Genomic DNA, 12,981 nt, shown 5'->3' with positions numbered 1-12,981 from the left:
CAAAGAGAAACAAGACAACCACAAAGAGACAAAACAACACAATAGAGATGCAAAACAACCACAAAGAGACAAAACAACACCAAAGAGAAACAAGACAACCACAAAGAGACAAAACAACACAATAGAGATGCAAAACAACCACAAAGAGACAAAACAACACCAAAGAGAAACAAGACAACCACAAAGAGACAAAGCAACACCATAGAGACGCAAAGCAACCACAAAGAGACGCAAAACAACCACAAAGAGACGCAAAACAACCACAAAGAGACAAAACAACACAATAGAGATGCAAAACAACCACAAAGAGACAAAACAACACCAAAGAGAAGCAAAACAATCACAAAGAGACGCAAAACAACCACAAAAGAGACGCAACACAACCACAAAGAGACAAAACCTTGGTCAGTTTATTATTGTTTACATGTTTGTAACGGTGTGAACTGGTCGGTGACGCGTTCAGGTGAGAGGCTCGTTATCAGACTGATCTCACACATGCACACGCACACGGACCAACGAGACTGAAACTGAGTGCGTGCGAAGGGAAACTCACCTGTGACCTCACCTGAGGAAAGCAGGAAGTGAAACTCGGAGGGGGGGGGGGGATATAGACTATAATCAACACAACAAGTGTGTTGTTGTGGTGTGTGTTGATGTGTTGTGTTGTGTTTCCACTATACAAACAGGAACGATGCTTCCTCCGTCCGCAGATCAACAGGTGAATGGACGTGAAGAAGAAGAAGAAGAAGAAGAAGAAGAAGAAGAAGGAGAAGAAGAAGAAGAAGAAGAAGAAGAAGAAGCGGAGACATTTTATAAACTCACCTGTTCTCCTCTTCTGGAAACACACAACTTCTCCTCCATCTGCGACACAATTGCACCGACACACAACACACACACCCTCCGCTGCCTGCTAGCATGCTAACTTAGCTTCCTGAACTCTGAAAGTGGAAAGTGTCGTTACGGGTCGAACCGGGACGAGGGTCCGCGGACGAGCAGCGGCGGCGGGGGACCGGGGAACCGGGGAACCGGAGAACCGGGGAACCGGGAGCACAGCGACCTGCGGACGGGTCTGAACCCGGAGAAGCTTCACTTCAACTGGGCTGAGTCCGCCAGGGGAGCCGCTTTAATGCTGCGTTCACAGGCAGGCGGACATACCAACACTCACTGACACATGATGTTTGTCACTTCTTATTTTCATCAAGTTTCATAAAGTTTCATAAAGTCTTTATTGTTTTTGCTTCTTGACTCTGCTGCTGATTTCCTGTTTTTTCCTGTAACATTTTTTTTCCCAGTTTATCATATGGCTCATAAACTGACGGGTATTAAATATGTTCTACTCTCTTTAATGTTCATTCACTTTATGCAAAACCTTCAACTATATTAATTAATATAATCAATAGAACTCTAGTCAATTTGCTTTCCATCCTCTTTAAACCTATATTCATAATAATCTAGTAATAATGCAGAAGAGGTGAGAACAGACTGCTATTCTTTAGGTATGAATAAGAAACAGTATTTATTCAGTATAAATATACATGTTCTTATATATTATGTGTGTATTATAGAATCATTAGTCCAACAATCTTGGTTCCATGATGTTTGGAAGACAAGATTGATTTGATATATGCCGTAGTCAATAACAATTCATGAATTATGCTATAATATTTATCACTTTTATACAAATAGTTTTACAATTAAAAAAACAGAGTCAACTGTTTAAATACCAAAATAATTAGAAGATTTTAAAGTACACAAAAGTACTTTATTGTCACCCAGCTGCAGTAATGTTTTTAATATGATATTACTCATGAATCACACTAACATGACAATACATTCATAACGATGATGAACTGCAGTTACACTGGTGTTTTATTTGAAAGTAAAAGAGTGAGAAAAAATAAACACATGAGAGAAGTTCATTCTGACGTCAGTTAAACGCTGAGCTGTGTTTTCTGTCACAACTGGAATTTACCACGTTGAACGCAGCATCGTGTCACGTGACAGCCTCAGCCATGGCGTCCTCCAGGACGTCTGTGTTGTGTTCGGGCTCCGTGTTCTCCTGGTGCTCCTGGTTCTCCTGGTGCTCCCGGTTCTCCTGGTTCTCCGGGTTCTCCTGGTTCTGGCCCCTGCTCTTCCTCTCGGTGTGTGTCCACTTCAATCCGGTGGTGACCGAGGACGCGCGGAGCTGCGAGGAGCTGCGACTCGGACAGTATCCGCCTGCTAGCTCCCTGAGGCTAAGCTAACCGGCTAACCGCTGTGTTAGTACAGTGTGCTTACAGTGTGTGTATTAGGGTTAGGTTGTTGTTGTGTTAGCTTGTGATGGTGTTGATGGTAGCCTCTTATTGTCATGACAGTCTTGTGTTACTGTTGTGTTTGACTCCTATACTCTTGTTATGGATCTGTCACGGCTAAGGGTGTGTTGTTGTTGTTGTATCACTGTTGTGTTGGCCTCCTTCACTCTTTTCATGTATTTGTGTAACGGACCAAAGATCGATGAAGCCACTCAGGAGCCAGAGAACTGCAGGGACGCGACAGCGTGGGGTGAGTGGGACCGGAAGTGACGTCTGTTTATGTGTTTACGTCTTCAATACAAGTCATAAATCACACGTGTGTGTGTGTGTGTGTGTGTGTGTGTGTGTGTGTGTGTGTGTGTGTGTGTGTGTGTGTGTGTGTGTGTGTGTGTGTGTGTGTGTGTGTGTGTGTGTGTGTGTGTGTGTCTGTGTGTGTCTGTGTGTGTGTGTTCTCAGTGGAGTGTCTCCCTGCTCCAAACATCAGCTGTCGACACTCCAATGGGACAGAGATCAGGTTCAGTGGGAAGGAAGTGGGCTTCAACAAAACCATCTCCTGCAGGAATGTGTGAGTGTTCACACACACAGACACACACACTGCTGTGTTTTGACAGGTTCTTCTCTCTGTGATAGTTTGGGTTGATTATTGATAATCTCTCAGAGACCTGCTGCTGTGACGTAAGTTATAACTTAATAACTGATCTAAGTTCAGCTCTGAATCAATCCTGAGATGAAGAGTCTGTGGACACAGACAAGTTCTGTGAACTGGGTCTCATTGTATTTTCTAAAATACTTAATTAATAAACAAACTGAATATTTATGTTCAAACTGGTATTGATGACTGAAGAAGTAAAGAACTTCCTGTTACATGAATCAGACATATCAAATATCAAATGTTTTAGACATAGATACGTTTCTTTGCTCCAAATGACTGTTATTGTATTTTCATTCATTATTTAAATTCATGTCTGAGACTCATGTGTTTTCTCTCAGGAGTGGTTACTCCTACAAAGTGGCCGTGGCTCTGTCTCTGTTTCTGGGCTGGATCGGAGCGGACCGCTTCTACCTGGGTTACCCAGCTCTAGGTACACACTCACACACACACACACACACACACACACACACACCTGGGTTACCCAGCTCTAGAAGAGACACGTCAGAAATGTTTTTAACCTAAAGACCCAAAACTCCACCTGAGAAAAGCTGTAAATAGTTTTATTTAAGATAAATTCATCATCATCAGTAAACGTTCTGTTTTTCGTTATATCTATAGATATAGATATAATATAGATATAGATATGATCTTGTCTGTGTCTGATCACAGACTCACTGGACGTGAGTGAGTTTGTTCTGACTCACCTGGACTTGTCTCCTCCTCTGTCTCAGGTCTGTTGAAGTTCTGCACTGTTGGTTTCTGTGGAATTGGAACATTGATCGACTTCATACTGATCGCCATGCAGGTGAGTCCCCGCCCCCAGCTCCGCCCTCTGCTACCTGGGCCACGCCCACTATGTGGACAAACACACAAAAGTCAAAAGAAAGTGAAAAACCAAATTAATGTCAATCTATTCTGATCAATAGTTAAAAGTATAACTGACTCGTTAGGTTGATCAACACAAAAAATGATTGGTATTTTGATAATTGATGAGTCGCCGCACTCAAATATTTTCTCTGAGAGATTTGCTGCTTTTCTTCAGCACTTCTTACAGAACTGAAATAACAAGATGTTAAAATCAGACGATGAATTTTAATTTCTGACCCTGAGGCTTAAGTTGAGTTTCCTGAGTCCCTGCAGCGATTTGAAACAGATGCTCCGTCGTGGATCCTGTGATGAAGAGCTCCTCCTCGACAGCGGCCTCATAACTTCACACTAACTGCTCAATCGGGGGGGGGGGGTGAATAAACAGGCGTCGGCCTTCTGATTATTATTTACGGTGATCCGTGGAGCAGCGCTGCGTCAGGATGAACGATGCTTCCAGGGATTAGAAATGAAAGGCGAGGGGACGGATGGAGTGAGTGAGACGGGAGGTGAAGGGACGAATCCCTTCTTCCTGTTGAAGGGTTTCAAAGGCCGTGAATCCGTCAGCAGCAGGTGAAGAGGAGCAAGAGGAGCAAGAGGAGCAAGAGGAGCAGGAGGAGCAGGAGGAGCAGGAGGAGCAAGAGGAGCAAGAGGAGCAGCGACGGACAGACGGAAGTTCAGATCATCGGTTTTAACTGAACATTCTCTGTTTACGATGATCGTCACACACCACAAAACAAAAAAAATCTTTATTATACTTGGATCATCATAAAGCTGGAAGCTCAATTTTAAATCTTATTTCAGAAAGTAAACTGATCTCTAAAGTTCGTAGTTATTATCATTTATAATGTAGATTTTCTGATTGATTCTTTAAACGAACCTGAAATCCTCAAAAGTCTCAGAAGCTCAGCTGGGTTTTGATCTGACTCGCCTGTTGTGTTGTTGTGTTGTTGTGTGTCCTGCTGCAGATTGTGGGTCCAGCAGACGGATCGAGCTACATTGTGGATTATTACGGCGCTCGGCTGACCCGCCTCTCCATCAGCAACCAGACGTACAGGAAGCCTCACCTGTCGCTGTAATTGACCGGGAACCCTGGAGTAAACAATCACAACTTCATTCTTCTTGTTTGTATTTATATTGTGTTGTTGTTTAGGTCACAGTAATTTCCTCACATCTGGTTTAAGTTTATATTTTATAGAAACTATTCAGTGACTTTTGCTATAACATGTAATTTCACTGCTGTTGTGTTATTTAAGTTTATTTTCTTCAATGAAACTTGACTTTGTAAATAAAAATTGTGTTGATCTACACACGACTCATTTTATGAATTCATATAAATATAAATATTTCATTTTATCGTGACCCTCGTTTGAAGCCTGTATTTTATGATGAATCAGTGCATGAGCAGGAAACTAAGTATAAAGTATCACAGCAGTTTCTCCACCGGCTTCACTTCCTCTGAACCAGGTGGAAGTTAGATATTAGATGCTCTAGATAATATTCATAAACTTTACATGCAAACAAGTTTGTTCTTGTTCAAGACAGATGAAGAGAATTTACCAAAATGAAAACTCAAATTCTCAAAAAGTAACATTCACTTGATCTTTATTCATTTTCTTCAGAGACTAAAATTGATTCATATTTTTCTATGTGATTTTTAACTTTATGTATTTACCTCAGGGTGTGACTGCATGTAACGACAACATGAGTAATACAATTACACACACACACGTTGACCTGACGTCATGTGACATCTCCACTCTGACAAACGTCTGATTTCACGATCAACACGTTGGACTGGAAACATCTGAAACTCTTTAAAGAGGAAGCTCATGTGCTCAGGTCCTTTATTTTGAAACTCCATTTACAACTTGTTCACGCAACAAATTAACAATGAATAAAATATTAATTTATTTAACTCAATCAGTCTGACCACAGCAGTGTCTAGTGGACATTATAGGAACTGCAGCTCTGAGTAGGATTCTCAATATGTTTTATTAGTCAGAACGAAACACAGGAGGCAACCCTGCTGATAACAGGTGTGTGTCTGTGTGTGTTCGTGTACAGCAGCCGATGGCTCTGAATGTGTGTCAGTGCCCCCCGGTGGCAGAGTGGAGAGTAACGTCTTGGCCTGAGGATTAAACGATGATCGTGACAGTAGCTCGCCGACCGTCAGGGAGGAAGTTAAAACTCCAGATCGTGATTGGATGCAGAAAGAATAAACGATGAGTCATCAAACAGGAACGCTGCCATCTTGTGGTGATGTCGTTATTTAGAGTCATGGTCGTGGAGTTGAGATCTGATATTTAGTTTGGTCCGTGTCCAACTTGCTAACATGGAGGAAGCAGGGTTAAAGAGCTATGTGGCCACCAGAGGGCGATCCAGATGATTTGGTTATAAACACAAGATCAACGTAAAGCTATGAAGGAATTTCTTCAACATGAACCAATTATATTATGAGGGTCAAAGGTCAAAGGTCACTGTGATCAAATGTGTTCTGTCATTACTCAAGAATTTGTTTGTTAGAATGAGCGTGAATCAGACTGTGCGCCCCCTTCAGGACAATCAGTGTAACTGTGGAAACACAAACAGGTTTCACTCAAAGTTTGACAAACATTTTATCTCCAACAGGAGACAATGTGTTTATGTGACGGAGAAACTGCAACACACACAGACACACACACAAAGACACACACCGAGACACACACACACAGAGACACACACACACAGAGACAGACACACACCCACACGCACATACACACACACATGGGGGGGCTGTAAATCACAGTAACTATCAGTTGGGACGAGCAGGAGGGAGCAGGAGAAATGAGGTGAAGAAGAAGAGAGGAGTGAAAGAGGGGTGAGAGGAGGAGGAGAAGTTTCCTCCTCAGGGGAGACGTCGACCTGTCAGAGTAAATGTCTCATCACCAGGGAGATAAAATCATATTTAAAGATCAGACGCTTTAAATCTCAACCGTGTTTGAAGAACCTTGAAGGAGACGCAGGAGTAGGAGGAAGAGGAGGATGAGGAAGAGAAGGAATAGGAGGAAGAATTATCTTCATCAGTAAACTCCTCCTGACATATTCTGGGCTCAACAAGCTGTAATCAGATTACTCTAAACTTCTACTCGAGTAGAAGCAAAGTTGCTTTACTGAAGCTGAAGTTCCACATATTTAAAGTAACTAATAACATGACAACATGCCAACTCATCTGGACCGCCCCCTGGTGGCTGGCTGCAGTAAACCTCCTCCATGTTAGCAGATGGGACATGGACCAAACTAAAGAATCAAAGTAGATGTTAAATAAATGTTTGTAAAGATGTTTCTGTTGTTTCAGGTCGTTCTTATCTTTCTGATGTTTGTTCAAGTTTCTGATCAGTTTGGTTTGAATCAGTCCTGATTGACAGCTGAGACTGACTCCTGATTGGAGGAGAGCGTGTTTGGGGGGGTTACAAGATGGCGCTGTTATTTTGGTTTCATTGATTTGAACCTTGTTGTGGTTCATTTATTCTGTTTTGTTGTTTGGCAGCTTTTCAAAACTGTTCTCAAACACACACACACACACATATACACACAATCACACACACTCCTGCTGGAAGCCTGCTCCCATTGGCTAAGCCCGGCTGGTGGGATCGGTATTGATTAGAAACACCAGCAGCAATTATACAACTTCATACTGAGCCTGGAGCTCATCACTATTCACTGTGGAGAACACACACACACACACACACACACACACACACACACACACACACACACACACACACACACACACACACACACACACACACACACACACACAAACACACACGCACACGCACGCGCACACAAACACACACACACACACACAAACACACACACACACACACACACACACACGCACACACACACACACGCACACGCCCGCGCACACACACACACACACACACACACTCTCTGATCGATGCTCATTTGTGTGTGGACGTGAAGCGCCTTAATCCTCTTCTTTAATTGCTCTTTTATTCTGGCTGAGGTGTCTGTGGTGGGGGCGTGTCTGTGGTGGGGGCGTGTCTGTGGTGGGCGTGGCCCTGGCCATTCGTTAGGCCGGTGTCACCGCGGCTCGGTGTGAATGGATGAAGGCCAAGAAAAAACTTTCATTCATTAATCCAGAGAAAAGTCGTGAACTGAAACTTTATTTTTTACTTTAATACCGTGATATTAGTTTATTTGTATCGTATAATATTGTGATTTAAAACATAGATCAAGTGTTTGCTAATGCTACATAGCTGATGTTAGCATTAGCTGCTGTTTACTTACCAATCCACCAGGAACATTCAGCTCACAGTCTAAATAAAGATGGACGACATGATGGCTGCCAAAAGTGAAGCCAAATCATCCGGACCGCCCCCTGGTGGCTGACTATAGTATAGGTCATAAACCTGCCTCCTCCATGTTAACAGATTGGACATTGACAAAACTATAAAATCAAAGTAGACGTAAATAAAGACAGACTATATTTAAAATGTTGGTCATTGGTATGTTTTTCGTTCATGTTTTTATACATAAATATAAAAAATACATTTATGTTATTGTGTTTTGAGGTGTGTGTGTGTATGTTCAGGTAACTGTGTTTGTGTGTGTGTATCATTTCGGCTAACAGCTCTGCCCGTGGCCACCAGTCCGTCCTGCGTGTCGCCCCCTGGTGGTTTCCCAGCAGCCCCGGCTCCTCATTAACTTCCTCTCCAGTTCAAACTCACAGGAAACACAAAGTTAAAGAGGTTGAATTTAAATCCTTCAGATTAAAAGCATGGATTAGTTTCAGCTGCTGGTCTTTTCTGAAATTCTCCCTCGAACATGAGCCCTGAATTTACTCTATTCTCATATTATTATAATTTTCTCTCACATTATGACTTTGTTCTCAAAATCTCAGAGAATGAGATGATTTATGGAAATAAGGTAAATTAAAAAATGTTTTACATTGTTTTCAAACAGATGATTTTCTCATTTCATTACTATAAATGATTATTAATATTATTATTATGTTTATCTGCTGCTGAGACAAGGGTGTGGTCTTCTGTGAGTGAGTGAGTGTGTGTGTGAGTGTGAGTGTGAGTGTGAGAGTGTGAGCGGGAGTGTGAGTGTGACTGTGAGTGTGTATGTCTGTGTGTGTGTGTATGAGTGTGTGTATGTGTGTTGTAGAAAGACGATGCCTGGAGTTGGCTGAATTATTCACGCTCCTCTGCGGTCGTCTCTCTCTCCCTGAAACCTGAGAGGAGAGAGGGAGACGACTCCCCCCAGAACCAGGGAGAGAATCTGAGCCCAGACGACACCACACTGAGGGGGGGGTCTTATCATCATGACTCTGATCCTTCAATAAAACTTTCTACAGAAAATACTTTCTGGGCTTTACCCCGGAGACACTGACTCAGGCATTTGAGTTCTCACAGACAGAATGTGGGGGGACCACGTGTGGACCACGTGTGGACCACGTCAGGAACACGTCAGGACTTCAGTTCAGGTCTAAAACATCTGGATCAGGTCCTGACATCAAACTGGATCCATCGATCAAACATCCTGAACATTTTCATGATCATTTAATGTGATGAAGTTTTTTTCGACAACTTTAACCACTAGAGACCCAGTGTCAGTCTATTCAATACACACACACACACACACACACACACACACACACACACACACACACACACACACACACACACACACACACAAACACACACACACACAAACTGCTGAACTCAGCACACCTGGGTTAGAATGAAAGCATTTCCGTCACAACACAGATTGAACAGATAGATACAGAGGTCTCACTCTGCCCTGGATTTCAGAGAACATCACAGGACAGTTTGTATCAGGACGTCCATGCAAACATGAGAAATATAATATATATACATTATATACTTCCTCTCCACTGATTTCAAAAGCTCAACTGATGCTTGTATTAATCATTAAAAGAAACATTCTGTTAAAGTTCAGGTTAATTTAAATAGTGTTCAGAAAGCTGCAGCTCCTCTCTTCAGCCTCTGTCTCCAACTCCTGGTTCTCGCTCATGTCTCCTTAAGACCCCCCCCCCCCCCCCCCCCCCCCGTGGAAGCCCAGTGTGTTGTGATTGGTCGGTTTGTTCAGCGTCAGTAAACGGACAGAAACTTCTGTGTAGCTGTGAGACGAGTCAGTGCTTCCTGTGCAGCACCAACAGACACACACACACACACAGAACACACACACACACACAGTAAACACCCACTTGAAAACACAATAACACAGAGACGGCCTTTAGAGCATTAGCGTCTTTATTTTTTGTCGTCGTTGCATAGGAAATGCACATCTTGCTTCCAGTAACTTGAGTCTGCGTGAACACGGAGTCACTAATGGCCGGGGGGGGGGGGGGGGGGGGGGGGTTCACCAGTTCAACAGAAACAACAGTTGGAGGAAAGAAGGTAAAAACAGAAGCAGTGAGTCAGAGGACAGAGGACGTCAGTGCGGACTCACAGCTTCAGGACAGACGATGGACAAACCGGACACAACTAATGGAAACTAGTTAACACTGAACAAACGGGTGACACCAGGTTCGAGACCCGTGTGACGGCGACGGCAGAAAATGCCGCCCTGTTCCATAAAAGAGTTGTAGAGGCACAAGGTTTAAGTCAGTTGTGGGTGAGGGTGGAGGTCGATGGAGGAACTGAACAGGTGATGGCGCTCGGGACGAGGCTATCGCCTGGTTCCGTGGTGCTGGGCAGTGAGACGGGGGTGACATGACATGATGACGTGAATGTGGGACTCAAACCGCTCCGGGCCGCGGCCCACCGCTGTCGCTCGGGACACAGATACAGCTCTCCTCCTCCTTCTGGATTGTCGTGGCTCAGCGGCGCCTCCAGAGGACCGGGGGGGAAAGGCAACAGGAAACGCTGATTAACTTGATTGATTCTCTTTATTGGTGATTAACTCAAATATTCAGAACATCAGAAAATTCTCTGGTTCAGTTTGACGACAACTTGACCCCAGATTTTTTTTTTGCTTCCACTAAAGGACGAGGCCGGATGTTCAAGTGCAAGTTTAGAATTTAAATTCTTTTCCATCCACTCCTATTTATTTATTTCCTAATTACCATGAATAACTTGAAAGGATTTTTTCTCATATTCTGAAACTCATGTAATCTTTACCAGAAGGATTCAACATGAGAAACTCTGAAGCTGCAGCAGCGACTTCGTCCTTTGAAAGAAAAAACCTGCTCATCAACAAAGTTCCACAAAGTTTCTTCAGCTTCACGAGTCAAAGAGTCCGTTTGGTTTCAAAGAGCCGAGCTCATCGACAGAGGGAAGTCCGGAGCCACTGGAGGTGAGCGAGACGAGCCCATCGACCCCCCCGGCCTGGGACTGGGGGGGATGCAGGGAGGGGGGGGGGCTCCCAGGTGCTGGAGACCTCCGTCTCTTTTCTCATCCTCGTTTGAAGTGCTGCCGGGGGGGGGGGGGGGGGGGGGGGCGGCTCGATAAGGAGCTGGATAGTGCTGAGCTGCAGAAAAAAGGCCGAAGCCATTGATTCAGTCTCCTGCAGGAAACTGCCTGGGGGGGGGGGGGGGGGGGGGGAGGGAGGAGGAGGAAGAGGAGAAATCACCCAGAGCAGCGATCTGCTGGTCAATGGGCCGAGGGGCGGGGGGGAGGGAGGCCAGACCAGCCGAGTGTTTGCTTGATGGTTGAAGTTTAGCTGGAGGTTGTCGGAATCAAACCCAGCGCGTTCATCATAGTGGCACACCCGTCTGACCAGTGACAAGAGTCCCAGGTGAAGGGTGAAGGATGAAGGTGAAGGATGAAAGGATGAAAGGATGAAAGGATGAAAGGATGGAAGACAGTTCGAGGGAAATAAAAATAAAAATAAACCAAAACAGAAGAATCTGGTCTTTGTCGTTTTTTCTCACTTGTGGTCTTGGTAACAGTTACTAGGCGATTATGGGAGCATGCAGTTATATTATGATTATTGTACATTAGCTATAATCAGAGGAGCCTGACAGACAGCAAAGGCTACTGGTGTTCAGAAATGTTACAAACAGTTATTCAGTTTTCAGAAGAGCATCATAATACAGGTTTTCACAGGCACTACATTTGATCTTTTCAATATATCGTGTAATATGCTGGTTTTTTATTTTTCATTTCTTTTTCAGGTTTTTCGTGAAAGTCGCTCGGTCGCAGCCGGGATCTGGAGACGGAAGGATCGACCGTGAAAGAAGGCAGAGGCTGGGATAGTTCACACAGTAGATACCAGAGTGCACGTGGGCAGGCGCACGCACGGGAGCGTGCACGTGTCGGCTTTTAGTCAGTGCATAGTTCTCATGCAGATTAGACTGCTACGCTGTGATTGGCCGTCAGGAAGCATGAGAGTGAGTTCACATCGTCACAGGCTGCAGCTCCGGCACCGACACTTAGCACCGTGTGATGGCTTCGGATAATTAAACATCGTCACGTGTGATTGGTCACAGCCGGAGAGAAGCTTCAGTGTCACCTGCCTCTTCGGCCAATAGCATCTCTCTCCAGTGAGGCCGTTTGTACTCGTTTCCCTGACACGCCCTCCGACACGACTTCCTTCTGCTGTCGGCTCGGAAACGATTTCACTTCACGTCAGTTCAGAGCGAATCAGGTGTCTCTCTCTCTCTCTTTCTCTCTCTCTTTCTCTCTCTCTCTCTCTCTCTCTCTCTTTCTCTCTCTCTCTCTCTCTGTCTCTCTCTCTTTCTCTCTCTCTCTTTCTCTCTCTCTCTTTGCACGATTGTCGTACAGAGTCGTGGCCTCAGCGTTTCTCTGATTCACGTACTCGGGTCTGGAAAGTGATGAGAGAATCTTGGGTGGATTAAAAATACCCTGGTCTAACCCTGAAGAATTCTGCCCCTCGTCACGTCAAGCCGCTCTAACTCGATTGTTTCCTCCTGAACACGACTCGCACAGCGAGGTCCGAAGGGTCTGGAGCTCAAGTGGAGGTGGGGGGGGGGGGGGGGGGATGATTTCTGCCCGGGAGAATTTGGACGAACGTGAGGACGAAGGAAGCATCAACATAAAGAACGTGGCCTTCATTCAACCCTGTTTCCTGATGGAGCGGCAGAATTTGTCAAAGTCAAAATCCTCTGTCTGCGGGGGAGGAGGGGGGTTGGGGGGGGGGGGCGAGTACAAGCGTTTCTCCTCTCGGGGTTTAGTC

The 12,981-nt window shown here is 44.6% G+C and overlaps 2 protein-coding genes across 2 annotated transcripts in view; one reads left to right on the top strand and one right to left on the bottom strand.

Moving 5' to 3' along the window:
• patj (PATJ crumbs cell polarity complex component) overlaps window positions 1-1,114 on the bottom strand; it is a 65,606-nt gene extending 64,492 nt beyond the window's left edge. Inside the window, exon 1 of the mRNA XM_053431524.1 lies at window positions 823-1,114. Coding sequence (XP_053287499.1) covers window positions 823-917 — 95 coding nt within the window. The 5' untranslated portion in view covers window positions 918-1,114. The remainder of the gene's footprint in view (window positions 1-822) is intronic.
• Window positions 1,115-1,974: 860 nt separating this feature from the next.
• Window positions 1,975-5,117, top strand: tm2d1 (TM2 domain containing 1). The gene is made up of 6 exons (XM_053429861.1): window positions 1,975-2,213; window positions 2,472-2,541; window positions 2,748-2,856; window positions 3,282-3,373; window positions 3,675-3,748; window positions 4,776-5,117. Exons 1-6 carry the CDS (start codon window positions 2,013-2,015, stop codon window positions 4,884-4,886), a joined length of 657 nt encoding a protein of 218 aa, XP_053285836.1. The 5' UTR covers window positions 1,975-2,012; the 3' UTR covers window positions 4,887-5,117.
• Window positions 5,118-12,981: the final 7,864 nt, after the last annotated feature.

Source organism: Pleuronectes platessa, chromosome 9 (genome assembly GCF_947347685.1).
Source record: "Pleuronectes platessa chromosome 9, fPlePla1.1, whole genome shotgun sequence".
In the NCBI taxonomy this organism is placed as follows: Eukaryota; Metazoa; Chordata; class Actinopteri; order Pleuronectiformes; family Pleuronectidae; genus Pleuronectes; species Pleuronectes platessa.
Note: the sequence above shows the minus strand (reverse complement) of the source record. Positions and strands in the feature narration are given on the sequence as shown.